This window comes from Cololabis saira, chromosome 6 (genome assembly GCF_033807715.1).
Source record: "Cololabis saira isolate AMF1-May2022 chromosome 6, fColSai1.1, whole genome shotgun sequence".
NCBI classification, from domain to species: domain Eukaryota; kingdom Metazoa; phylum Chordata; class Actinopteri; order Beloniformes; family Belonidae; genus Cololabis; species Cololabis saira.
This window is the reverse complement of record NC_084592.1, coordinates 28,093,106-28,120,274: the sequence shown is the minus strand read 5'-3', so window position 1 is coordinate 28,120,274 and position 27,169 is coordinate 28,093,106. Positions and strand designations below refer to the sequence as shown.

The 27,169-nt window shown below is 40.2% G+C and overlaps 1 protein-coding gene across 6 annotated transcripts in view; it reads left to right on the top strand.

Annotated features, from left to right (window-relative positions):
* LOC133446103 (PTB domain-containing engulfment adapter protein 1) overlaps nucleotides 1–25,269 on the top strand; it is a 118,797-nt gene extending 93,528 nt beyond the window's left edge. For 5 of the 6 annotated variants that reach the window (XM_061723884.1, XM_061723885.1, XM_061723886.1 and 2 more), the window contains 10 exons: nucleotides 2,521–2,582; nucleotides 11,702–11,773; nucleotides 15,782–15,880; nucleotides 15,990–16,127; nucleotides 16,248–16,364; nucleotides 17,879–17,965; nucleotides 18,401–18,631; nucleotides 18,796–18,934; nucleotides 20,722–20,816; nucleotides 24,477–25,269. In XM_061723884.1, the coding sequence (XP_061579868.1) occupies nucleotides 2,521–2,582; nucleotides 11,702–11,773; nucleotides 15,782–15,880; nucleotides 15,990–16,127; nucleotides 16,248–16,364; nucleotides 17,879–17,965; nucleotides 18,401–18,631; nucleotides 18,796–18,934; nucleotides 20,722–20,816; nucleotides 24,477–24,548 (1,112 nt within the window). In that variant the 3' untranslated portion in view covers nucleotides 24,549–25,269. The remainder of the gene's footprint in view (nucleotides 1–2,520; nucleotides 2,583–11,701; nucleotides 11,774–15,781; nucleotides 15,881–15,989; nucleotides 16,128–16,247; nucleotides 16,365–17,878; nucleotides 17,966–18,400; nucleotides 18,632–18,795; nucleotides 18,935–20,721; nucleotides 20,817–24,476) is intronic. The other variant, XM_061723890.1, reaches the window with a different exon arrangement.
* Nucleotides 25,270–27,169: the final 1,900 nt, after the last annotated feature.

The following is a 27,169-nucleotide window of genomic DNA, read 5'->3' as shown; positions in this document are numbered from 1 at the left end:
GGCTCTGCGTTGGTGTGACGCAGAACCATAATTCCGGCTTAAAAGTAAACAACATGCGCCCAAGTACCCGTGCATGACAGGCAGACACACACGGGGAGAAGAGACAATTTCTTTAATTTTTATTTTTTTTAAAAACTTTATCCTTATGAACGCAATTGTTATATACGGTAGTCCAACTTTCCTTATTTTAATCAGAACACTTTCTTTTTTCCTCTTCGGCGTGGAGTAGTGGGCTTGGAGCGGCAGCCATCGATTAGTTTTTTCTTTTTAGATCCGAGGCTTTGCGTAGATGGCGGCTTCCGCAACTTTCAGGCGCTTTTTCTGCGCAAGCAAGCTTTATAGATGAGGCCCCAGGACTGTTACCGCAGTACCGCGCAGTAGTACTCGGTGCCGGGAGCCGGGAGGAAGCGGAGCTGCGGCGCCGAGATCCACGTGTGCGTTGATTTATGGTCCCGCGTCGCACCGACGCAGAGCCTACGGCGTACAGTGCGCGTCGCTGCGTACCTTACGCCGTAGGTTACGCGCAAGCTTCTGCAATATTTATTTATTTTTTGAAGTTAACTCACAGGAATGGATTATAAATTTACGTTTTCAATCGCAACGGAAAGAAAGAAGGATATGATTACAACACGTAACAGGTATGGTCTACCTTGTAATCCAAACTTGCAACCTATCCTTCCCCCTGATGGTTGAAATGACTAAATTTAAACCACCGGGGGGGGGGACTTTTCCGTCCTGGGATTTTTTTTTGCTTTAATCCCTGAACACCTCATTTAAATACTTCGGTTTGCACCTGTTATCAATTGCGCACGCAATCTTAGTTGATCACCCGCAAAACACACAACAACAGCACGCGCAAACTTTTTCAGTGCACACGCAATTTAGTACTCTTTATTTAGGATCTTAGTAAATCGGGCCCCTTAATGTGCAGCCCGTCCAGGGCGTAGCCCTTCCTTTCGCCTGTAATGAGCTGGGACAGGCTTCAGTGGACCACCGTGACCCTGTTCACGATTAAGCGTGTATAGAAAAATGGATTGATGAAAGTTGAAAATGTTAGTTGTAAATTCAATTGAAAACAGTGAGAAGGTGGTGAGTAGGGGTCGGAGATCTGTATATCCTGGTTTCACCTTGGCTGATGGCATCATGACACAGAGCTGAAAGATATCCTCCTCTTCAATGAGCCCCTTTAACCTATTGTAGAATCTGACCAATCAAGCATTGTCTGGGCCTCTCTGCTATAGCCTTCTGCCTGCGGGATCCAATTCCAGATAAGTGGAAGTCAGTGAAAGAATGGATGGTTGAATACGATGTATTTATTTTGAGTAGAAATACAGCAACGGCTTCATACAGCTCTTTTCTTGTATTGTTTTGTTTTCAGTGACATCTAACATAAAAAAAAAGATTGTTGTAACACTTTAGATGAGGCTGAAAACATGGAGAAGCATCTCATAATCACTTTTAAAATGAGCAACAACAATGGTTTATGGTTACTTATTCAACTTTATGCCCATGTTGAAGATCAGCATTTAGTTTTTTTGTAACTACGGTACTTCTGTAGTAACCGTGTGATGCTCCACCCCGCTCTTGGTATTCAGAGTTGGATTTGGTCTGGTTGTCCTCGTAACCCCAGCCCATGTCATGAGTGAAAAGTTGCTCTTGGAAAAGTGGTTTTGGCCCCATGTAGCCTGTTTTCCTGACCTAAAGTCAGGTCTTTTGAAACAAAACTAGTTCTGAATGAGTCGCTTCCATCAAACCAGCGCTGCAATTGTTTTGGTAGAGAAAGAGTAGAAATTAGATCCGATCAGTTACATCAGCTTGAACGATAATAGTAAATATAACAAGCTACATAATACCTTGAACACCATTTAACACTTCAGGCAAATCAGAAATGTGTAATAAGATCCAAATCCCTCCCATAAGGAAAGTTCATCCCAAAACACTATTTTAACCAGATTTCTGTTTTAAGTTGAAATACACGATTGTTTTTTGTTGATGTTGTTATTTTTTCTTTAATTTGAAGAAAGGTATGCTGAGCTTGTGTATTTATCTTGAATAAGCCAATTGTTATTGTTCTTTTCTGTCTTTTCTTCATTGTATGTAATATTAGCTGCTAGTCTGGTCGTCTTTCCTATCTTGTGAAATAGCAGAGAACCGGTTTAAAGGTCACATATCTTTCAAACATTCCCCACTTACATTTGAGATTTTTGTTACTCCAGTTTACTCCACATTCACAACATTTACTTCACTTCTGTCCCAATGCAGCAGATAACCTGGCTGTGCATCGCCTTTATTACTGTTCACTGACCACTTTCTGCAGGAGATGATTTCCACACGTTTGTTAATTAGGTCATTCTTCTTCAGTGACATTAAGAGTTTTAGTCTGTTTTGTTGTATAGTATTTGTTCCTCACACATCTAGTTATGTGAGCTTGAACCACTCATCTGGCTAATTGTATATCCTCCATTCATGAAACCACTCATTTAAACTGCTGTATTGAGTGAACTGTTTGTTTCATTTCAGATAAATCATGGATGCACACCCCGGAGGCTCTGGCCAAGCATTACATACCCTACAACGCCAAGGTAGGGATCCCAACCACACTGTAATCAGCTTTGGTCGGGGAGTGCGACACAGGTGAAAGAAAGAGATAAAACATAACTTTGTGATGCGTTTGCCCAGATACAAGGGATAGTGATGCCCAGAAAACACATGTCACCATCTTTGGACATGCTGTTTTGGTGGGATGAAGACTCAAAGAGGAAGATGCATTCATATGCGTGGCCATTTTCAAATTCACAAAGCCTTGCATCTGTCCTTTTGCTTTGCTTTACACAGACATTTTACACGAGACGTAATCGGATACCACCGGGTTACCATGGTAATGCAGGGACATGCCAGAAACCTCTCCACTGTCATCCACAAAAATCTAAAAAACAGAGAGAGTCACTTGCTTTTGAATACTTCTTTATATGAATAATGTGGTGTACATAGCAGGAGGTAAAAGAGCTGAAAGAAAACTCAGGAGGAGACGTGCAACATCGAAATTACTTTTTTATTTCTATTTTCTTTTTCTTTTTTTTCATGAAACGTGAAGCGCATCTGACAGCAATGAATGCTGCTGTTGGTATTTGTACGGAGAGAGAAACCAGACTATGTTCTGTTGGGCAGGCTGCCAGTATGCTTGAAAAAAACAAATAGATTTATTGTTGGGACAAAATAAATGAAAAAAAAACTTGAATTGGAAGCAAATTAAGACCACAAACTTTCCAAGTTCCACATGCATGTTAAGAAAATTATCCATGGAAACCAAGAGCCCAAGCAGATGGGTCAGTTTACCCTGCCGTTGCTGCACAAGGGATAAGATATTACATTTAAATGTTTATCTTTTAGTTAAAAGGTACATTTTTGCCTTCAAATAGCTTGATATAATCTATTTTTTTAGCTTTTATTTAATGAAATAAAACATCTCATTTGGCTTTTTCGTATCTTTTAATATGAAGTCACTTACATTATCTACTTACTTACATTATTAAGAAGAACTGTCAAAAAATAAATAAATAAATGGAGTTGCTGGTAGAGTCTCATATCTACCTGCCACTCTGGAAGGTGAGCAGAAAGTTCATGTCCAGCGCTGCTGGAGACACTTAATTAATCATTTGGATATGAAAACAAAGCCGACAGCAGCAGCAGCAGCAGCAGCAGCACAATGCAGCTGAAACCTAAAACAGAGCAGAAACCCTGGTGGCAGAAAGCTAAGAGCATCTCTAGTCTTTGGATGGATTGTTGCAGTTATTTTCCCTAATTATTATTTATTCTACAGTTATAGGGGAGTAGATTATAAAAATGAATGGCAAACAAAATCACCGGCGTACTAAAGAGCGGTTTGTTTGTGTAGAAATGTTTTTTACTTTTGTATTTTTAATGGTGGTAAACAGTTGCAAACTCTCAGTATGAGCTGTCAAAAATGTGACATGTTCTTATTTATCTTCTCGAGCAACTGTTTTCCTTGTCTAAGAGGAAAATCCTCCCTGTCAGAGTTTACTTTCATTCTTGACCGTAACTGTCTTGTTTTCCTGTTTTCTTCTAGTTTTAATGTGAATGTTGCCGAGTGTTTAACTACAGTGGTTCATGTCTGTCTAAATCGGCAAACATTTCTGGTCAAAAACTTGTAAGACTCAAAATGGCAGTGGAGTTGAAGGGAATCATGGTCTGTTACACAATACTGTCTCTCCCTGTCAGCATTTCCCCGCGTGAGGAACAGTATCTGTCATCCCACATCCTGTGCTTCAAAAATGCTTTGCTGGAACGGAGGTGGAACTCAAGAACTCCCAAATCCCCCAAAACAGCTGAAGTTATTTTCCTATCTACAGCAAAAAAAAGGGGAAAAAATGGGGCCGACTGGCAGAAGACACCTCTGAAATCAAAGCAGATAGTCAGCTTTCACTGATCAGCTCCCTGTCTGCTTAGATTTGCTGAGATCTGAGTAAAACTCATCGCTGAAGGACTTGCAGACACAGCCGAAGTAATGAGGATGGGTCTGACCCGTTCTCGTGGTTTAAGCCTCCTCGGGTTGTTGGGAAAAAAAAGTTATGTTGGTAATTCACTGCTGGAGCTCCCTGCTGATTAAAGCAGAAACACTTTACTTTCTCTGTCATCTTGATTTGATGGAGCTACAAAACTGCCTGCATTCGACTTTTTGGTTAACCTCAAAGTTTCCCTTTCCCAGCTCTTTGAGGAAATCAATTTGATGATAAAAATCAGAGCTTTAGCAACCAATGAGAACCTCGGGTAACGTTGTCTTTTTTTGCCATTTGTGAGGTTATAAACCACAACACACAAACATTGGTTGTTTGGCTTTTATAACAGCAGCTTTATTACTACAGTATACTGACCAAGTTTTGATTACATAGATTAAATAGATTATAATGGGGAAAAAAATGGGTTTCTGAAGTGACAAACACAAAAAAGTTGACATGACACAAATTTTATGTCATTCAGACTGCTGTTGCACGAGAAAGTTCTCTCACACGGCTTATTAAAGAACTTTGAACCTTGTTGGAAACCTTTTTTCTGAGGCTGCTTAAGTTTGAAGCATCAGGGAGGATACTGTAACCTCACACATCCATCAGAGCAGGATTATGCAGCCGCCACATATGACTCTACACCCGGCTTCACCGCTCTGCTTGCAGCTCGTTGGAAGTTGTCAGGATGAAGCTGTAGCGCTGATCCAAACTCAGTGTGACCCACAAGTTAGCAATACTGAAACGTGCACATACCTTTCTTGAAACATACAAACTGCAGCTTAGGTTTGATCCCCACTGAGTTAGGGAAGTAACAGGATTTAGTTCACTCAGGATGAAGCTATTCTCTACTTTTCTCAAGGAAGATATTATCCATATTTTTCTGTTTCAAGTTTCTCAAACGTGCTTATATTTAGATTTGCTGAGGTTGTGCTATTGGATATGAATTGAACCTTTTGTAATTTTGTACTATTGATCTTACAAAACGATTTCAGGATGTCGGCTTCTGAGAAAATCACAGTGAGAATCTGTAATGTGACAGGTGCATTGTGAATGAAATAATTCTTAGCTAGCATTTATGAGCTAGAAGTGGAGCACAACATTCCTTGTGGGTTTATGCAGCTTTCATGGTGTGTTTGTCCGTATGGAGTAGGAACCACCTGGATTTTAGCTAGGGTTCCAATGATTATTAAAATGATTTGTGATGCCCCACTTTCTTAGCCCACCCCCATTTAAAACTCTTGTATTTCTGACTCCTATAAACAGTAGTAAGTATTTGAAGTGGAATGAAGCACTTCATCAAAGTTGTCCTAACAAGAATGGATATTGTTCAAAATTCTAGCACAACATCTAAGTTTGTTCTTAATCCACTTTAAATGTTAACTACTATATATGGCCCTTATTCGATTCCCATTTGGGCCCATAATACTGAAACCATAAGGCACTCTTCTATTTGGGGATTTTAAGCCCGCTCCCGCTCTGCGCCCAAGTAGGCCACTCTTAATCCAGACCAGGCCCACATGGCCATGCCGGCTGGGTAGTCATCACACTGAGTATTAAGAGAACTATATTATGCCCCTTTATTTAGAATATGAGACAATTTTAAGAGGTTTTGATAAAATGTGACACATTTTGATCAAAATATCAAACAAAAAAGGAAAAACCAAACGTATCTTATATCTGTCCATCCATCTATCCATTTTCTTCCGCGAGATGCCCAGACTTCCTTCACCCCAGACACTTCCTCCAGCTCTTCCGAGGGGAGTCCGAGAAATTCTCAGGCCAGCAGGGAGACATAGTCTCTCCAGCGTTTCCTGGGTCTTCCCCGGGGTCTCCTCCCGGTGGGACATGCCCGGAACACCTCCCTAGGGAGGAGGGACATGCCTGGAACACCTCCCTAGGGAGGAGGGACATGCCTGGAACACCTCCCTAGGGAGGCGTCCAGGAGGATCCGGTACAGATGCCCAAGCCACCTCAGCTGACTCCTCTCAATGTGAAGGAGTAGCGGCTCGACTCCGAGCTCCTCCCGGGTGACCGAACTCCTCACCCTATCTCTAAGGGAGCGTCCAGCCACCCTGCGGAGGAAACTCATCTCAGCCGCTTGTATCCGTATCCGCTTGTGTCCGGAATTTTGTCCTTTCGGTCATTAGCCAAAGTTCTCCATCGGTATAAGAAACCTGCTTGTACCGCCAGAGTTTAACTCAAATCTGTTTCTATTGGTCAAATTGTTGAATATGAGAATAGTTCCCCCTCCAAACAGCCATGTAGGTTGGTCGTACTCTTACTCTTCAGGGCGGAGCTTGCAGTGTTGTGCATTTCTGATTGGTTGCGCACTTTCAGCATTGTATATCTGCTTTTCCATCTCGGTCACCTCGGGTTTAATATCCACAATGGCTCGTAAAATCTGTCAACTGTAAGTTGTGCTGCAGGGACAGTTATTACTTTTTGTAAACACAACATTAAAGAGGAGACATTTACAAAGCTTCAATCAGCTGAGACATTAGCCGGTGAGCTGCGGTGGTCGAGCGAGCTTCAGAATGAGTGAAGAAAGAGAGAGCAGTATAATCAGAGCAATGACACATTCATCTCAAATTTTTTTCACAGTGATAATGAGCTGCCACAAATAAACATCCAAAACCCATAAAACTGTGTAACGTTAATGGATTGTTTGTGCAGCTGGACACACGTCCTGGTTTTTGCAGACTGCTGTGTTCTCAGCAGCTTCCTGGTAAACACTGATGATGAGTGTAAAGAAAGCGACACACATCCAGGACTGAAATATTATCTTAACTGCTTAGAAGAAAAGCCTCGGCTCCGTTCAAGTTCTAGCTGCTGTTGGTCTAAGTCAGTGGTTCCCAAACTTTTTCTACTGGGCCCCCTTTGCTTTAGAAGATTTATTGATGTTTTTTTCTTGATATTTTGCCCGTGTGCGTCTGCGTGTGTACATATGGCGTGTGCGGGGACTGATATCCCAACTAATTGTTTCATTTTTTTGTAAAGAAAATGTAATAACGATTCAAAATATATCAAATATGGCACCACGGCATCCAGCACACTCCTCAAAACATATTATTTTACCAAACTACATATCAAAGAAACATGTGTGGATACACCTTGCTTTCTCTTGATTTCTTTCTACATGTATTGGGTTTACTGTATCATTATTTATATTTATATAACTGCTTACTTTGTGTTTGTGGTTTTATTATAATAATAGTTCTAGATGTTTTTATTGTAGTGAGGTGAGTGCAGACGTGGACATCAGCCAGTCTGCTTCAGCAGCTGCCAGTTAACAGGAAAGCATTGGCTATAATTCTTATCTGTTGAGATGATTTCAGATCAGGCCACAAAATCAATTTGTATTAATTTGTATTAGCAAAATAATGTTTGTGTAGAAACCTTCCATATCATGCGTGGACCCCCAGGTCATCCTGGCTGTTCTAGTGTTACACTTTGAATGTGGTTTGTTGTTTTGTTATGTAACTGTTTAAAATGTAACTGTTTTTATTTCCTGCTCTTAGTCATCCCACCTCATAGTCACACTCATACTTCTGCAGGGCTGTTTGAGCGTGTTTGGCTTCAGCATCAAAGTGTTATTTAGCTTCAGGTTAAAAGACAAGTGAAATATTGATAGATGAGAGCTACTGGTATATTCATGTCAGTCATCTGCATCACATTCCAGTCAGAAGTTTCTAAATTAGACACAATACAGACCCTGCCCTTTGACAGAACCCGTCAGCTTAAGACACTACACTGTATTAAGGCCAATTTCAGCCGCAAATCTTCCCATCTGACAAAGTCTCAATCATTTTGGTCATTGTACAGATGACCTTATCAGCGTCTCCTGGGCTTTGAAGTTTGTCAAGAGTGATAGGATCTATTTGGAATGATTTTTGAACAACACTAACCTCAAAAGTTTAATATTTATGATGGGAAACTCCCTTGTGTGGATAGAAACCCAATAACGAATGGTCTCACTGGACGTAGATCACGATGGCGCCCAGTCAAAAGGGGAGCTGATGGACGAATAAGCTATAAAGATTTATTTGTAATAAAGCATCCTGAAGAGAGTAATATCTCTGATGATGCACCAAAGTACATACATGTGTGGACACATTTGTAACCATGTGATACACCTGTCCAGGACCTTTACATGTCCAGACTGAGATCAGACCTGGTATTAAGGTGCAACTTAGGAAATCCAATCACGAGTAGCTGATGCTAATACTAGGTCTGAACGCTTTTCCAAGAAGGATTCAGATCTGACACAGGACGCATATGATGGTGAACACTTGAGTCAATGTTCTCTTTGTGGACTGAACAGGGAAGTGTGTTTGGACAGACTCAGGATCCACCTAATGATCAAACGTATCAAATCATGCAAATGCACACAACAAAGCCCAGTGTCATTCAGTTTCTTCTTCATGTTTCCATGAATCTCTCCCTATATTGTATAGTGTCTGATTTGTATTGTACATAACCTTTGTTAAATAAAGTTAAAAAAATAAAACCAATCACTCAAGACACATTTGATTACACGGTTTAATGTGATTAGGACTCCAGACTCCAGACAACGGTCCATACAGTGTTGCAGTCATATCCTCATGGTCTTGTATTAATCCCATGTCCACAGTGGAGCCTGTTTTTAATGAATGACTCTTAGTTTATGGAGTATTGTCTGGGTTACATCATGGCACTCGAGACACTGTAGGAACACAATTTAGTTAGTTAGTTAGTGATTTATTCCGAACATGCAAATGATATATAACGTAAATATGAACAAGTAAAACAGAAATAATAATACAAAATGGCAGATCAAGACAATTTTACAAAACAAAACAAAATAAAACAAAAAAACAGCATAAAACAAAAAAACAGCACAGTAATTTCACTTTCATGTACGAAAAGGGGTGGGAAGAAGTATAACTTATTTAATCCCGCCCCTTCTCCATAAAATATTAACAATATTTATTTATGTCCTTCTTATTTTTACATTACTCTTTTCTTAATTATATATAAATATATACATACACACACACACACACACGCACACACATACATACTGTACGTACATAATATACATATACACACAAACATACAAACAAGTACACATACATACATACACACACATACACTCTTTTTTCGTTATATTTCTTAATTGTGCTGACAACATATAAATAAATAATAATTAACAAAAGAAAAAATATATAAATATACATACATACATATATCTATATATATATATATATATATATATATATATATACACATAAACAATGAACACATGGTGATTGATAGATTTGTGTTCTTTTCTTTTATGGTATTGTGTATTTTAAACGTCCCTTCTCATGGACCAGCTGAGAGCTTATGTAGTGAAGTTGAAGACTCTTCATTCTGTCAACTCAATGAACTTTTCATATCCCCAGAAAGGTTGAAATGTGTGTGAAAGCTTGGCATTAGGCATAAGAGACAGGGGTGGTTAGTCTTCAGCTGCGCGCATCAGTTGATGGATGAGCCTCGGAGCTTGATTTGCCTCGCGAAACTTCCCCAGTCGCAGCGCCCAGTGCAGTGGTCAGGAACATGTGCTGCCCTTTCCTATTCTGGGCTGCTGCCAGCAGCACTTCCAGACACGGCCACCAGCGTGTGGAGGCTTCATTTGTCACTCTGGTGCAGAACGCTGACACTCAGGGAGAACGCCTCAATCTGTTTGAAGCTGTTTAGCAAGAACAGCTGGGTGTCATTTCTCTCTTTCTGTCTTCTTACATTTAGAAAATGAGGACGCAATGAAAATCCCATGCATATATTCCAGATTTGATCAGTCCTATTAGTTTGAAGCTTTTTTAATTTTCATCAGTCATGTTGTAGAGTGGTGAAAGACAAAAATAATGTTATTTCAAACAGGTAATTATAACAGTGATTTGGTGTAAGGCTGATGTTTTTAGGAGAAAAGAGGAGTAAAGGATGTCCACGTTTATCAAAAAATGCTTATACAGGGCCACAGGAGTCTCATGGAGCGTGTGCCATCTGTCTTTGGGTGAAAGGCAGGTTACATCATAGGCCAGTGCATCACATGGCCATTTACAGCAACATATGCTAAACATGTGCTACATATGCCAAAGACGATATGATTTGCTTTGATGGCCATTTATTATTCAACACGCAAAACAATGCAGAGCCACATTCTGCACGGCTGAGGAAAGAGAGGGTAGTGGTACCGGACTGGCCTGCGTGCAGTCCTTCCCTGCCCCAGGAGACGATGTTGGAGAAATGCAAGTGACAGCGAATAGTCCCTATTGTTGCACACCTCAAGACGCATCTGCAAGTGGAATAGGACGAACTAACAGTTGAAATGCTTCATCACCTGTTATCCTAAGAGCCAGCATTTCTTTTAAGTCTTGTGAGAGAAGAAATTACAACATTACAGAGGAGTTTAAGTGTTTTATTTAATGATTTTTCCTTTGTATTTTCATGTCATTTGTTTCTGATTTGGTGTTGCACATAAAACTTTGTGGAAAAACTGGCAAACTGTTTTCATGACTGGCATTCAATAACTGCCACAGTTAAAAACAACTATTTTCTGGAGTCATTACATGTCATTGTTAGTTGAAGTCCCCAGGAACAAAAGACAACAAGACAACGAGGTTTCTTTTATAGAGGCAACAGGCTTTGGAAGGGAAAAATAAAAACTGTCCTCCAGCGCCAATGCTCATTATTACAGTGACACTGGAGTTAGACGGGCATTAGCAGTCAGGCTTCCCACAGATAGCATTGTGCTGCAGAGACAAACCGGCCCGTCTGAGCCGTTTGCTCCGCTTCACTGGGAGACATTGTTATTTTGTTTTCTCCAACCTTTAAGAGTTTGTCACCACTGCTTATGAAGTTTCATATTGGAGCAGACTCCACTCATAAAGCTCAGGGGGGCATGAAGCCGTGTGTGTGTGTGTGTGTGTGTGTGTGTGTGTGTGTGTGTGTGTGTGTCTGGGATAGTTACCGCTGATGCAGCAGGTTCAGGCTCAATGGCTCCATCTATTGGAGAACAGATACTTGCAGTGGCCAGAACAGTCTGAATGTTTCTGAAATCATTCACACAACCTACATTTCTCCATCATCTTATCGTATTTTTTATTTCTGTTTTTTCTGTCCCATGTCAACATAACAAAGCCTTTCTGTTTCCTCTTCAGTTTCTGGGAAACACAGAGGTTGAAGCCCCGAAAGGCACTGAAGTTGTGAAGGATGCCGTCAGGAAGCTGAAGGTAAAGTCTCTCCCCGGAACGAGCTCCCGTCTAAAGGAAAGCCGAGCGCTCGCGACCGAGCAGATTGGATTGGAGACTTGCTGCAGGGGAGGTGGGAGTGAGTGAGTGAGTGACAAATGCTCCCCTCTCTCAGCCAGTCCAGCAAGGTGCCCTTGGAGTTTTTCAGCTCCCATAAGTGCGGATGCCTGGAAGTGCTGGATAAGCAGTTTGCTCAGTCAGCACCTCCCTGGGTAGATGTAAAACTCAGTTAGATGGAATATTTATCCACCAGATAACTTCTGAATTAGATCCTGCGCTGAAATACTTCAGTTGTCACACTCCCTGCAGCAATATCAAAACTACATTCGACCTAATACATGTCTTAAGCTGTGAAACCCACAATTTAGTAGGAAGCCATAACGTTCAAGTTATGGCCTCATACAATACATCAGTGGAGTAAATGCATCACTTCCAGCTGCAGCGGTGATTACATTCATGTTTTAACAATTCTGATGTGAAATGTAGCTGCAGTGACTTTTACCAACTCTAAAGTCTTAGGACTTTAGAGTTGGGACTTTTTTCATCAGCCTTATTCCCTGCTTTGATTGCCTGATGCAACCGTGGCACTCTGTCCAATAACAAAAGCCTCTCACACACAGTTAACTCCGGTTGCACACAGTTAACTCATTACCACACACTGCTGTGCAGGAGACTTTTGGAGATACATTTGTCACTGTGTGAGAAGCTAAAGTCTGGCTCTAAACCTGCTTCCATGGATATTTTTCACTTAGTTGGCCATTACAGTCTGAAAACACTTTACTTCTGCCACATTACTCACAAGACGATGTGTATTGTTTATGAAGCTTTTGAAGGCTTCGTTCAGAGCTTTGGAGAAATGATGCTGGTCAGAGGCTGTAAACATGAACTCAACCCCAAGAACTGCTGAAAACGACTGAGTTTATATGGGATGTTTTCAGACGGGCCTCATTTCACATTCATCATAAATACATCAATTCATAATGTAAACATAGCTGTTAAATCTCCCCAGCCACCTCTGTAAGATTGAGCGGAGGGGACTTAAAGCCAGCAGGGCCGGTAGTAGGGCTGGGCGATATGGACCAAAAGTCATATCTCGATATTTTCTAGCTAAATGGCGATACTCGATATATATCTCGATATTTTTTCTGTGCCATAATTGGGGTTTCCCCCAAAGCATTATAGCATAGCATCTCTGTTAGCTTCATTTTTTTCTGAGGCAAACCTTAAAAAAACAGTCAGTTTTAATACAAAGCCTCGTGCCAAATGTCACACAGGTTCCTTTATTAACAGACGTCTGCACAATATCATCATGTATAAAACAAATGAAATAAAAATAAACTGCCTGCATATATAGAACAAAAATGCTTCTTGAATAAAATAAAACAAATATCCCTTTCCTGCATAACAATTAAATTAAAATACACTGTGCAATTAATACAATGTAGACGGTAACAGGCAGACTTTTCCACTGAGGTTGACAGTTGTGCAAATAACAAAACATTTGTGCAAATCTCAAATAAAACATTCAAGTCAATTTGTCACAAAATAAGCTATATCAAAATCATAAAAAAAAAATGTAATGTTTTTTTTTTAAAATCGATATAAACGATATTGTCTCGTACCATATCGTGTTTGAAAATATATCGATATATATTAAAATCTCGATATATCGCCCAGCCCTAGCCGGTAGGATATCATGATGTCCGGCTTCCTAATCTTCATCTCCACATACTTTATATCATGCTGGACTTTATGTACCGCAAAGCTGCAACACCGAAGGCACAGCCCAAAGACCTGACAGGAGTCACAAATGTTTGATTAAAACTTCAGTAAGGGGGGTAACCTTTGTAAAGAAACTCCAGAAAGTCTCCTTGAAGCTAATTATGCTGCCAAGCGTCAACTTCTTCAGTGACGTCAAGAAACTGCTCAAATATCCATCAAACCACCTCGTTTGTTCTGCAGAGTTTAGTTGCAGTAAACTGGCCCAGTGAATGACATTTAAGCTGGGTTACTTCCAGGACACACACTGTCTGACTTTACTACCTGTTAGGTTGCCCTTTAGGCCTGGGAACAGCGAGAGCTCGGGCAGCGCTCTATCGGCCAACGTGGGCGCCCGCTGGCTTCCCCGTTGTCTTCTCCTGCCAAACACTGGATCTTGGAGGCCACTTGCAGGGGGGGGGGGGTTGTTTTCCCAAACCCAAAGCTCTATTGTTACAATACATTTGATCTTTGTGACCGAGTCTCCATGGTTACTCTCCCAGAAACGCTGGCAGGGGAGACGAGCTTAGCTATGCTTCCAAAGCACACATGCAGGGGGAAGAAAAGCACTGGAGTCTTGGATGAGTTCATGTATAAATGTTGGGGTGCTTTCACTCAGGCAAGATCAAACTTGCTACGGGACATGTTCACATTCTGCTTCACATCATGTTTGTGTCTGCAGGCCCTGTGAAGTAAATATCTTCAATATGAAAGGCTTAACCCAAGGCCGTACCAGCTTTTGATTGAGCGTTTGTCTTTTACCGCTGTGTTGGAAGGTGTAAAACTCCAGTATCTTCTTGTCTTTCCTCTGGTTTCCAGTCTTACCTGGCAGGCACTACATGCTCTTACAAGTGCAGTTCCTCTGTGAAATTATGCTCTCTCATCTTCTGTCTCCTCGTGCAATCCCACGCTGACACCGTCATGTGATCAAGGCACCATCTTGATCTTGTTACTGGAAACTATTTCTCTCTGAGTCTGGCAGGATGTGGCATTTGGACACATTATAAGCCACCGGATTAGTAAATGTAAATGAATAAGGCGCCTTAGATGAGGATATATTAATAAAAAGGAAAAAATACATTTTCTAGAGAAGATATATTACATGCAGTCTGTTCTCCGTGTGTCCAATAAGCCTGTAAGACAAAGCCTCAAATAATAGGAATAATCTCAGAAGTAAACAAATACAAGGAACTACAGTTTGGAGCAGTGGGTTTACTGTAGTCCTGCTGTGTGAGATGCCTCCTCAGAAAAAAGTAAGAGGACACTTAGTCTAGAAGATTACATCAGATTACTACACAGAACATGAAAGTATTTGTTCGATATTGAATTATCTTTCAGTTTACAGCTCCAGAGCTGCTGAGGCTGAACTCATATTATCTATTTATCCGAGCTCAACGTCGCTGATGTCGCTCGGAAGGACTTCCAGCTGTCAAAGATAAACACACGCTCAGATAAATCCAGCGTGCATCGCTGCCCCGGCACCAAACAGCCCATTAGCTAATTAACATAGTGGAGCGTCACCAATGATTAAAGTCTTTTGGCTAGAGATGCGGCTTCATATGACATCTGTAAACTGAATACGTACTCAATATTAGTATTTTTAAAAGACAAATGTGCAACTTTTTGGCAAAAATGCTTTACAAGCTTTTAGTCCCATTCCATTGATGTATTAGTATGTTATTTCCTATAAGTACCTTATATATATATATATATATATATATATATATATATATATATATATATATATATATATATATATATATGTATATGTATATATATATATATGTATATGAAAAAATGAAAATGAAAAAAAAAAATATATATATATATATATATATATATATATTTAGATATTTATATTTATATATATATATATATATATATATATTTTTTTTTCATTTTCATTTTTTCATTTTATTCTTTATTTCATTCAAAAAACAAAACAATTTAATACAAACACAAATACAAATGTTCCTAACGTATGAATGAAAAGGGAGCAGAAAGAAGAAGAATCTTATTTATATATATATATATATATATATATATATATATATATATATATATATATATATATATATATATATATATATATATATATATATATATATATATATATATGTGTGTATATATATTTTATATATATATATATATATATATCTTTATATATATTTTATATATATATATATATCTTTACTTGATTTTTATTTATTTTTATTTTTACCCATCTGGCAGTTTCAGAGACACATCAAGAAGTCAGAGGGCCAGAAGACGCCCAAAGTGGAGCTCCAGATCTCAATTTATGGAGTCAAGATACTGGATCCCAAGACGAAAGTGAGTCCAATGTTGTGAGTTGTGTTGTGTCCAAGGTGACAGCTTATCTGCCGTCAGAAATATACTCTGTATACAACAGAGAGATAAGTGTCTGGTGTTTGTTTTGCAGGATGTGCTGCATAACTGCCAGCTACACAGGATATCCTTTTGTGCAGATGACAAGACCGATAAAAGAATATTCACTTTTATCTGCAAAGACTCTGAGTCAAACAAACACCTGTGCTACGTGTTTGACAGTGAAAAATGTGTAAGTATTTCCCTGATTTACTGTGCGCTTTGGCATCTTGTGTTTAAACTTCAGTACCAAGTTCGGCTGTAATCAATGCCGATATTTCCATAATAAACTTCTGTTGCTGTCACACTTTAGGCAGAGGAGATAACCCTAACCATCGGTCAGGCCTTTGACCTGGCCTACAAGAAGTTCCTGGAGTCCGGTGGCAAAGACGTGGAGACCAGGAAACAGATCGGAGGGCTGCAGAAGAGGGTACGTGCAGAGGGTTCAGCTCACAGCACACTGATGCTTTTATTACATAATGCAGACCTTGTTAATATTGATTATTTTAAATCATCCGACGTGGACAATTAAGCTGTGTAGAACAAGTCTGTGAAGAATATTAATAAAGTCGCTGCTCAACCAGTTTGAAATTGAATTATCACGCGGAGATGAAAACACAGATCAAATCTACAAGACCCCACCTGATGGTCCATAAAATAGATCTGCCTAACACTTTTACTCACACTGTACATTATCCTAATTGGTTGGTGGCTTTGGAGCTCAGTAGACTTTTGGATGAAAGACTCAGATGAAAGTGTGAGACAAACGACGTCTGGGAAAAGCGAGTGGGCGGGGCTTGGTTTGGCACTGGGGTTTATTTTGACTCAGATGCAAACTCAGCAACCTGCTGATGGTGAGACTCAGAGGAGAGTGTATTTAAAGCATAACTGAAAGGTAATGCTCTATTTTTGTATTTATTAACTGGCCAACTTGGATTTTTGTTTGTGTTTTTTTTTTCATTTATTTTTATTTGAGAGGAAAAAGCATTCAATGCCATTAAAGCAGAACTATGTAACTTTTCCACCTTAATATAATATTTCCAGAGTCATTGTGATGGTACATCAACTTCCAACAGGTTTAATGAACCTCTGTCATGGTCTGAGGGGTCTGTATCGCCTTCACTGGCACTATGTAACTTTGAGGTGGATGGTAGGAACCCTCCCACACTACTGGTAAAGCACTACCGCTTTTGTCCAAAGGAGCCGCCAAACTCAACAAAAGCTGAAAGTTACATTGTGCTGCTTTAACAGACTCAAAAAAAAAAGTTGGAACTGTTTTGGAGGATTCTATATCAGATGATGAACTGGTGACAGTTGAGGGAGTCAGGATTGGGCTTTAAAGGACCATCCACCACCTGTAAATAGGATCATTTTTGCTACGAAGTTGGACATTTTAATTGGGGAGTTGGTGGTTATTAACTCACATTTGGAACCGACACCTGGTGGTCATTTGAAGAACTGCACGTTTTGGCACTTTGCACAAGCTGGATGTAGTCCCTTGGTAAAGACACCACTCTTTGATATGTGTGATGTTTCACCCAGAAATATTTCCTGAAAGCTTGTCAGGGGTGAAAGAAGCCATGCAACTCTAAGACAGTGGCTACATGTTCACAGTGGTGGGGTTCTGCATGTGAAGCAAAGACCATCCGGGCAATTATCAGCTGAAGGTGCAAAAGAGTCTGTGATGGAGGAACATCGGTGCCCATGCTCTGTTCAATCTGTGTATCTATGAAAGATGCAGAGGTGTATATTGAAACTATGGAGACTCTTTCAGCAGCTGTTTTCAACAGGAAACATCATGAACTGCATGGACTGTTGAGTAGCTTGTTAAACTGCAACAATGAATATAACCAGTTCCCAAATTAATAGATAGATGTAACACAACTGCAACTTTGTCAACCATGCCTGCTTTACTCATAAATACTTCCTCTTGTGTCCCTGCAGATTCAGGAACTGGAAACGGAAAACTCTGAGCTGAAGAAACAGCTGCAAGCGCTGGAGGAACAGCTGATGATAGCTCACGTGCCTCCAGTAAGAAGGACATCCATGGACACACATGTCCAGTTTAGAGATTTAAATGTGGGCTGCTGCTCTAAAACCAAAGACTATCTTTTGTGTGGTGATGGACCGCAGACAAAGTCCTTACTAATACTGGGTAACTTGGTTAAAAGATGACCAAATATCAACGTGTTATTGAAGGTCAGCCGTCCGGCCTCAGCCTCAGGTTGGACACGAGCGTGTCTGTCCGCAGACAGGCAGCGGACGACTAAAGCTGCGTCTGCAGCCAAGCAATTACACACCTGATTGGTCTGATGAGGAATGTGATACATTTCACCATCTAATTGGGGCGAGTGCCAGTGGTCGTGTCAGCCAGCTGTGAATGCTATTACCTCCACCCCTCCTCCTCTGAAAACCTGAATAATATTGTCCCCCTCTGGTCACTCTCTTTCTGCAATCTTTTCTCAGCCGCTGCACATAAACGCAGCTAATGAAGCGTACATGCTGCAGAGGCCCTCGTCTCTCTTCTGGTGTCACAGCATCAAGTCGTTCTCCTGTCTGGAAATCTCCTCCGTCACACTCACTCCCATGAGCTCACCGGAGTCCAACTTGTCCTCTGGGCTACTAACTCCTCCGCCTGCCAAACCTGCTCTCCCTCCTGCTAAAGCTACCGAGGGATACAGCATCCCACGGCCTCGTGTAAACAGCCTACACTTTCTTTTTTCCTCTGCTTTGATGCTGCCTCTGTAGTCTCACTATCTTTTTCTGCTTCTTTTCTTGCTTTGGTGTGGAAGTAACTGTAGTTAATGCCGGAGTGAACATGCAGATCTCCGACTGTGGGCTAACCAAACATTTGTGTTCAGGCGGGGAGCATCTCCATGAAACCACTGTCCACAGACGTTTTTGACATGGTTCCTTTCTCCCCTGCCACGCCACTGGTGCCGATGCCGGCCAGCAATGGCTGCCCACCTCCTCCACCAACCACACTGCCGCCAGATATAAGTGAGTAACTTTGTTTTTACGCTTCTAAAGATGTTCCTTAATAGAAAAGGTTTGCAATTGTATAAATCGATCTATTCCCGGTACAGTCGTCAGTAGTATTTAGTACCCCCCTCTTATATAATCGAATGTCTTTTTTGGGGAAAAAATATCAAACAGAACCTCAGACAAATTACAAACAATTTACTTACCATGCCATAACTAACAAGAAAAAGGATAATGTGAGCAATACTAAGTTTCTCTTCCCTGCCGCCATAGGATTTAAGAGGGTAAGTCGCAGGTACTGCTAATCAACAGCTCTTGACGAACTGAACATCAGAAAGTGTTCACACCTCTTTAGAAGGTAGTGGTGTAACGATACACTAATCTCACGATACGATACGATACACAATATTGAGGTCACGATAACGATACGATACGATATTATAGCAGTATTTTTTTAACAACCTTGCATGAGGAACTAGACTAGAGAAACTAGAAAAAATTGTCTTTTATTTGAAAGACACAAAATACAAAACAATGCTGTGCATTTGCCCTATTGTTACAGTTTGTAACGCTTTATAACTGTTTCAGTTTTAAAGAGAAAGCCAGGCCAACCATTTTCCACAAACTGAACTAAAAGTAAATGTCAGGTTTGCATTATGCATCTTCAGTTTCATACAAATAAAAATAAAATAAAATAAAATACAATAAATAAATAAAAGTAAATGAATACATACAATTTTACATCATAAAACAGATTGATTCATGCTCACCTTATAAGTGTAAGAGGAGATTTATTTTTGTTAAGAAGGTTATTTTGGTAATTCAGGGTTCATTATTTTATAAATATATTCTTTATATTCTGTAAATCAGGGACTATAATGACACTAGTAGTTTATCTGTAGTGCTTAGTCTGTTTTAGATTGGGCGGAGTGATACAGCACTAGCTGCTGTGTTGATGTTCTAAAATCCTACGCTGTTGAGCGGACATTAAAGTACTCTCGATCTCAGCAGAAGTTGTCGCGTGTTTATCCTACTCACGACCCGAAAATAGGTTTAATTTAATAAGGTAAGGCTTAACTCTACACCAGACTTAGACGTTCAGAGCTCAAAACCCTGCAAGAGTCCCGTGATCGGGACCGCAAAACGGGACTAGTTTCTTCTGAGCGGAGGAAGATTTTGGTCCGCGGGTCGAGGCGCGGTCGCGGTCGGATGCGCGTTTCTAGTCAACACAATAGATTAATATTAATAAACCAATATCGCGATACACTTTGTCACCTTCACGACACGTATTGTGACGTTTTTGTATCGCAAAATTTCGTGGCACAATATATTGTTACACCCCTATTAGAAGGAGAAGTTTTGTAAGTTTGATAGTCTGGAGCTTTAGGTGTGTGTTAACAAAACACAAAGAGGGAAAGATGTAAGAAATCATCTTTGTTGCTGCACATCAGTGTGGAACGTGGTATATGTGAGGCCATCTGTGTGGCTGCTCGTCTGCTTGAAAGTGGGTCACGCACAGAAAGATGAAAGACTCAAGGTTTAAAAAGGACCTGGTCAACCTCCACACTCAACCAAACTGAACAGTGCTTGTGTGAAATCTATAAGTTAATGAACCAACTACATTCAACATTGCCAACATGATTTTTTTTTTCTTTTTGGCTTTATTTTTGACAAGTAAATAAGAACACAATTTAAAACAGGTTTTATATGCCAAGTCCCAACAGCCACTAACGTGGGGGATACCAACTTTTGCTGATGACTCTTTACCAGGTGAGATGATGTTCATCAGCTGTCTGTGTCTGCAGGGAAAGATTTGTTTGGTGCCGAGCCATTTGATCCGTTCACCTGTGGGGCAGCAGATTTCCCCCCGGACATCCAGTCAAAGTTGGATGAGATGCAGGTGAGCTCCCGTGTCTGCACCTGCAGGGCTGCTGAAACTCTGAAACCACTACCTCAAAGATTGAACACATCCCAGAGTTAACGTGTACAAAGGTTTCTTCACCATGAGTGAGGACTCTGGTATAAACTCCCTCCTGCTGTTGTGCAATGTGTTCCTAATTGACCCGTTGTGCTCTGAAACTGCTGATGTTTAAATTGATCAAGTGTATTTTAAAGCAGGAAAACAAGCACACGTGATAGATTACCTCATTCCAGGCTCTTTTTCTTTTCAGCATGCTGAGAACAGAGATTTCAGTCAAATCCTCTGTTGACTTTGTGACGGAAGAGTTTCATTTCCTTGTTTAGATTCATGAGAGAAATACTACGCGTTCACTACAAAACTGTAACGATAAAATACAGAGGCAAGAAGGATATGAACGAGAGACGGTTGGAATCAGTAGTCGGCAAACCTGGAGTAAAACTGGGAGCGCGGTTTGGATCCGCCTTGTGTAATAAAAGACAAATATCTTAAATTTGCTGTTCATTAAAGTGTCTGCTGATTGATTGTTTCACAAACAACAGTAGTTAATCTCCATCCGACTGGAAAGACCTACAGTGTTGAGGCATCAGTCAGTCCACAGTTACACAATCTGTCCATAAACAACAGCAGTTTACTTCTGCACCTTCTCCTCCTGGAAGTGGTCAGTTAGGATGACTCCTGAGGCACAACGCAGAATCCTCTGTGAGGTAAAGAAGAAGCCGAGCTTGACGACATCACTGCAACAGACAAACTTCTGTGTCCATGGTGCCGCCACGTATAAGTCATTGAACAGGAAGAGCACCTCTTGGAGATGTAAATAAAACTCATCCATGTTGCTCTGCTGTCAGCGGAGACGCTGCAGATCAGCGGTTCACAAACGGCGGTGCACGACTCCACAGCTGGACACAGATAAGGGCAGGAAAATGAAATGAATAGTTTTGGATATATGAGGTCAGGATAAACAATCAGTGTTGCTTTTGCACAGACATGATTTCTGGCTGTCTGGATGTGTCTGAGAACAACATGGCATGTATGAAATAAGAGATCAGATTTGTATTTATTTATTTTTTATTTCATGTAGCTGAAGGGGACAAAGGTTGACAATTTCTAAAGATGCTCCTCAGAGTCAAGCAAGGATCCTTCATGCCGGCGTTTCAAACATGCTACATTATCAAATCTGATGATTGTGTCAGTCTCCAGGATTTTTCCAAGGACATGGTCTTTAATCCTGTTCAATTTCTAGGATACTTTCATTTTCAAAGTGCCCAGACTCTATTGGAAGCTGATATGTTTGCTGGTCATGACACAGCCACTGACCCACTGCGACTACCGTTTACCCAAAATTAGCCGTTTGTACAGTTTGCAAAGTAAAAGTGACCAAAAAACAAAAATGATTGTGTCAAAAATAAACCCCTTATTACATCTCTTCAAATACCCCTCTGCTGAGCATGCATTAGGAGCAAACGAGCTCATCTTTCACATGTATCAACCTGAGGATTCAGGTAAAAGATGACATGAATGGAAAAGAGACAAATATTAAGGAAAGAAGTGTCTTAGAGGAGGAGGTCATTAAAGCTGGGACCGCTGCCTTTAGGACACCTGCAGTTGATTTCACTGTTTCTGATGTGTTGCAGCACACACTCTTTCCCACAACCTTTCCCAGCTCTTTTAGTGAACTATTGGTGAGCTATGGCTCTGCTTCTCAGAGGCAGTCTGAGTCAAACATCTGAGAGCCACAGTGGAAAATGTTCTGCTGCTAAAAAGGTCGAATTCATGTCTACCGTCAGTCTCTGTGATGTAAACTAGCGTCACGTGACTGAAGAGGTTACAAATGAACACTCTGGACTCAGCTGTGACATGTTGAGCTTTTGCAGGATCTTCCCAGCAGGTGGCGACATTGCTTTTATTTATTTTTTATTTTTTTCCAGCGTCTTTGCTCTCCGTAATCATTAACAGCTGAATGTGTCTCTTGTGTTTTTCCTCTCTCAGCGTCAGAGATGGTTTGTACTCTTTGTTCTGAGTCTGGGCTGTTTTCTGTTTTGCATGTTTGAATGCTGCTGCTCGTTCTCACACTCAGGGCTTCTCACACTCAAGTTTTTGTGACTTGTGGGAGCAAATGCGCATGATAGTTGTTAAAGAGTAGACCGTAATTACTGTAATTAATGATCTCTAATAGGATCTGCGTCGTGGTGAGCATTATAAACCGTTTACTGTACAAGATTATTGTAAAATATCCAGTTGTTATCATTTTTTCTGCTGTAACTTAACATCAGTTGTTCTAGCATGATGATGCCTGCCTTGTTTCTCCTCGTGTGTTCCATGCATGAGCCAGCATGTTGCAGCAGCACAGCTGCTCACAGTCGTGTCCAAAGGTTAATACTCCCTCTCGTAACTCTGTTTGGTGTGTGTGTCTGTAAAAACACAATACAAATCACGTGACTGTAGTGAGTGTTAGTAGCCTACTGGGCAAATACACCAAAATATGTTGTGAGTACTAGTTACCACCGCTGTCTTATGGTCCTGCCACATCATTTCAATTGAGTTGAGGTCTGGATTTGGTTTTGTCATTCCAGATCCTCGGTTCTTTTATTTTTCAGCGTGTCTCATGTAGATTAGCTGGTTTACTTCATATCATCATTATCATCCTGTCGTTTCAACCAAGCCTCACATGTGCTTCTAGATTACTGTGGTCTACTGAGAAGTTGGTGGTCCTCTCAAGTACCACACGGTCTCTGCAAAACCAGCCCATACCATCACCCCTCTACTGTTGTGCTTGACAGAGGGAATAAAGTGTCTCTGCTGAAAAGGTGTTTTACATATTTGCTGGCCGTTAAGGCCAAACAATTGTGATGACACATCTTAGTGTTCCAGACCAGCAAACTATGGAAGACCAAAACTGACATAATTAGAAATAAAAGCATAAATATGAATATTTTGTTTTTCCTTTTCCTTATGTGCATTGCTTCTTTTTACATTCCCTCATCTCTTCTTTTTACGTTACCTGATACATTTCTGCCTCATTATGCAAATGGGGATGGCTGCCCTTCTTGGTCCAGCTCCTCTACTATTGGTCAATAAACTGGAAGGAGCAGGATCTGGACAAAATTAAGGAAAAGGAAAAACAAAATATCTATATTTCTGTCAATTATGTCAGTTTTGGTCTTCCATACAAACCAGCAAAATGTTTGCTTTTACACAGATCTGCAGATGCATTATTGATCAATTCATCAATGGCTTATGATTAGCAGCACCTTGCTATCCCCCTCTAGGATCTTATTGAAGGAATAAGGGGGTACCTAGTAATGCCCCTCATGATTTTATTTAATTTCTTTCATTTTGGCTTCATGTTTGTTAAATAAGTAGGAGGACGATGGTAAAAGTTCAATGTTTTTGACTGAGGTTGTATTTGTGTAATAAGACCCACTTGGATCGGATTTTTACAAAAAAAAAACTGGATTAAAAGAGGGGGTACTAACATTTGTGCATGATCATAGCGCTTCTTTCCCTCTTAACCTGAATAGTTTTCAAATTACCTCTAATTGGATGTCACTCTGAGCTTCAGTTCATGAATAAAACTGAAGCCTGTGAGAACGTATGAACGTGCACAGTCGTTGAACGGCTGTCATCTGGCTTGTCTTCCAGGAGGGGTTCAAAATGGGACTAACCTTGGAGGGCACCGTCTTCTCTCTGGACCCGCTGGACAGCCGCTGCTGATGCCGACAAGACTTGTCTGTGAGACTTGAGGCTTTTAACCTGTTTGTATGAAGAAGTGCCAAAATTCGCTCCACGGTCGAGTCAAGATGTCACACTTTTCGTCTCAAGGTTTATATGCATTTGCATATAGATTGGTTTTCAGTATTTCAAGGTAAACTCAGATCCATTATAGAAAAGAGCTATTTTTGTAAAAAAAAGAACAGAGAGATGCTTATGGAAGGAGGAGTTTTGAGTACCTTTTAGCTGCACAGGTGAGATGTAAATAGTCGGATACGTCCTATGGTACAATGTGTGGGAGAGTTTCCATATGTGTGTGTGCGTGTGTGCACCGGTTGGATTCTGTATTGTTGAAACATTCCTGTTTGTAAGCCGAACACAAGATGACAAGAAAAATAAATGGAATCTGTATCATTAACACAAAAGTTCAGCTCTCCCTTAACATCAGATATCTTTGTTTACTCTGTAGTGTTTCATACTTTCTATCATTTATTAATCCACTTGGACGTTTGTTGGCTTACTGATGCTTCCAGTTGTTCTTTGTTTTTTTTGTTTTATAAATTTTAAGCTGCCAGTTCAGTATTTAACTTTTTTAAACTTTGTTATGATGGTCTTTCTTCCATCTTGTTTTCCTCCTTCTGTCAGTGCAGAACTGTTACGATCACTTTTCTTGTGTTTGCACTGACTTTACTGTTAGTGGTTATTAAACAAATTCCTACTGGAAGAGTTTTGTTTAAGGGTGACTTATTTTTTACTACTGTTTTATTTTGTCTCTAAACTTAACCCCCCATCTGTTCCTAGAGTTTTGTCAGATCACTCTAACATGCTCTCGTACCCCCAGAGTAGAATCAAGTCAGAAATCTTGAAATTGTTTACGTAAAATATCAGACTTTTCCATGTCTCCTTCATGTTAAATTCCGCTCCAGAAGATAATACAGGTATCATCACTTCCCTGAGTGTAAGCGTGGACCCTCTGTGTGGTGATCATAAAGGGTTATGCTTGAGTATAGCTTTAGAAAATAAAATACACTTAGCTTTGGCTTAAAATCACAATATTTCAAACGGAATCAGTTCTTCATATTTGTGAGCATGCAAAACTGACAGCTAACTACAGCAGGCGTGGTTAGTTAGTCAAAACATATGGCACGGCCCATAATTATAGCACATGTCCTGAGATGTATTGCCCTTTCGTGTAGGGTTGCCACCTTTCAGAAATAGAAATAAGGGACGTCCTGATTTCAGCAGCGCAGGAGCCAAAAAAAAGCCCCAAAACTTCTAAACTGCATAAAAATGTGTTTATTTTATATGAAAAAACAAAATGCTTTGATTTAAAGTTTAAAGTGCTTTAATAGCATTGAACTTGCATGACTGTACAGACAGACAACCATACTAGCATCTGAAATATCCTCCTATGCTACGTATGTCCACATCAGCCCAAATGTATAATATAGCTACAGGTGAAGAATATGGTGTAAAAGTTAATTTATTTCAATAATTAAACTAGAATATGGTGTAAAAGTTAACTTATTTCAATAATTCAACTAGAATATGGTGTAAAAGTTAACTTATTTCAATAATTCAACTAGAATATGGTGTATAGGTTAATTTATTTCAACAATTCAACTAGAACATGGTGTAAAAGTTAACTTAATTCAATAATTCAACTAGAATATGATGTAAAAGTTAGTTTATTTCAATAATTCAACTAGAATATGGTGTAAAAGTTAACTTATTTCAATAATTCAACTAGAATATAGTGTGAAGGTTAATTTATTTCAATAATTCAACTAGAACATGGTGTAAAAGTTAATTTATTTCAATAATTCAACTAGAATATGGTGTAAAAGTTAATTTATTTCAATAATTCAACTAGAATATGGTGTAAAAGTTAACTTAATTCAATAATTCAACTAGAATATGGTGTAAAGGTTAATTTATTTCAATAATTCCACTAGAATATGGTGTAAAAGTTAATTTATTTCAATAATTCAACTAGAATATGGTGTAAAAGTTAATGAAAATACGGTACAAATCGTGTGCCGTATTAGTTCAAAACGGGACGCAACATTTTTTTCTCAAATAAAGGACAATTCCGTATTTTACGGGACGGGTGGCAACCCTACTTTCGTGGCACCGGGATACGAGCCGTTCTGCAGGCTGGAGGTGCGGGCCTTGATGGACCTGTATCGCCTCCCTGAGGGCGGCAGAGTGAACAGGTGATGACCTGGGTGGAAAGTGTCCTGGGTAATGTTTGTAGCCTGACGCAGCCAGTGGGAACGCTGAATCTTGGTGAGGGATGGTGGTGGTGTGTGTCTGATTTTCTGTGCTGTCTTGACAGTGTGATGCTCTGTCTGCCTCAGCGCAGCCTGTGAACGACACCACCTCATGGCAGAGGAAGCTTTCCACAGAGCACCAGTAGAAGGATGCTGGGACATGTTTGCACTCTTCAATGCTCTCAAAAAGTACCGCTGCTGCTGCGCCTTTTTCACAAGAGAAGTGGGGATAATTGTCCATGTAAGGTCCTCAGAGTTGTGTGCCTAGGAATTTGAAGAAGGTCACTCCCTCCACCATGTCTCCATTGATGGAGGGAGGAGGAGTCTCCACTATCTTTCAACTGAAGTCTA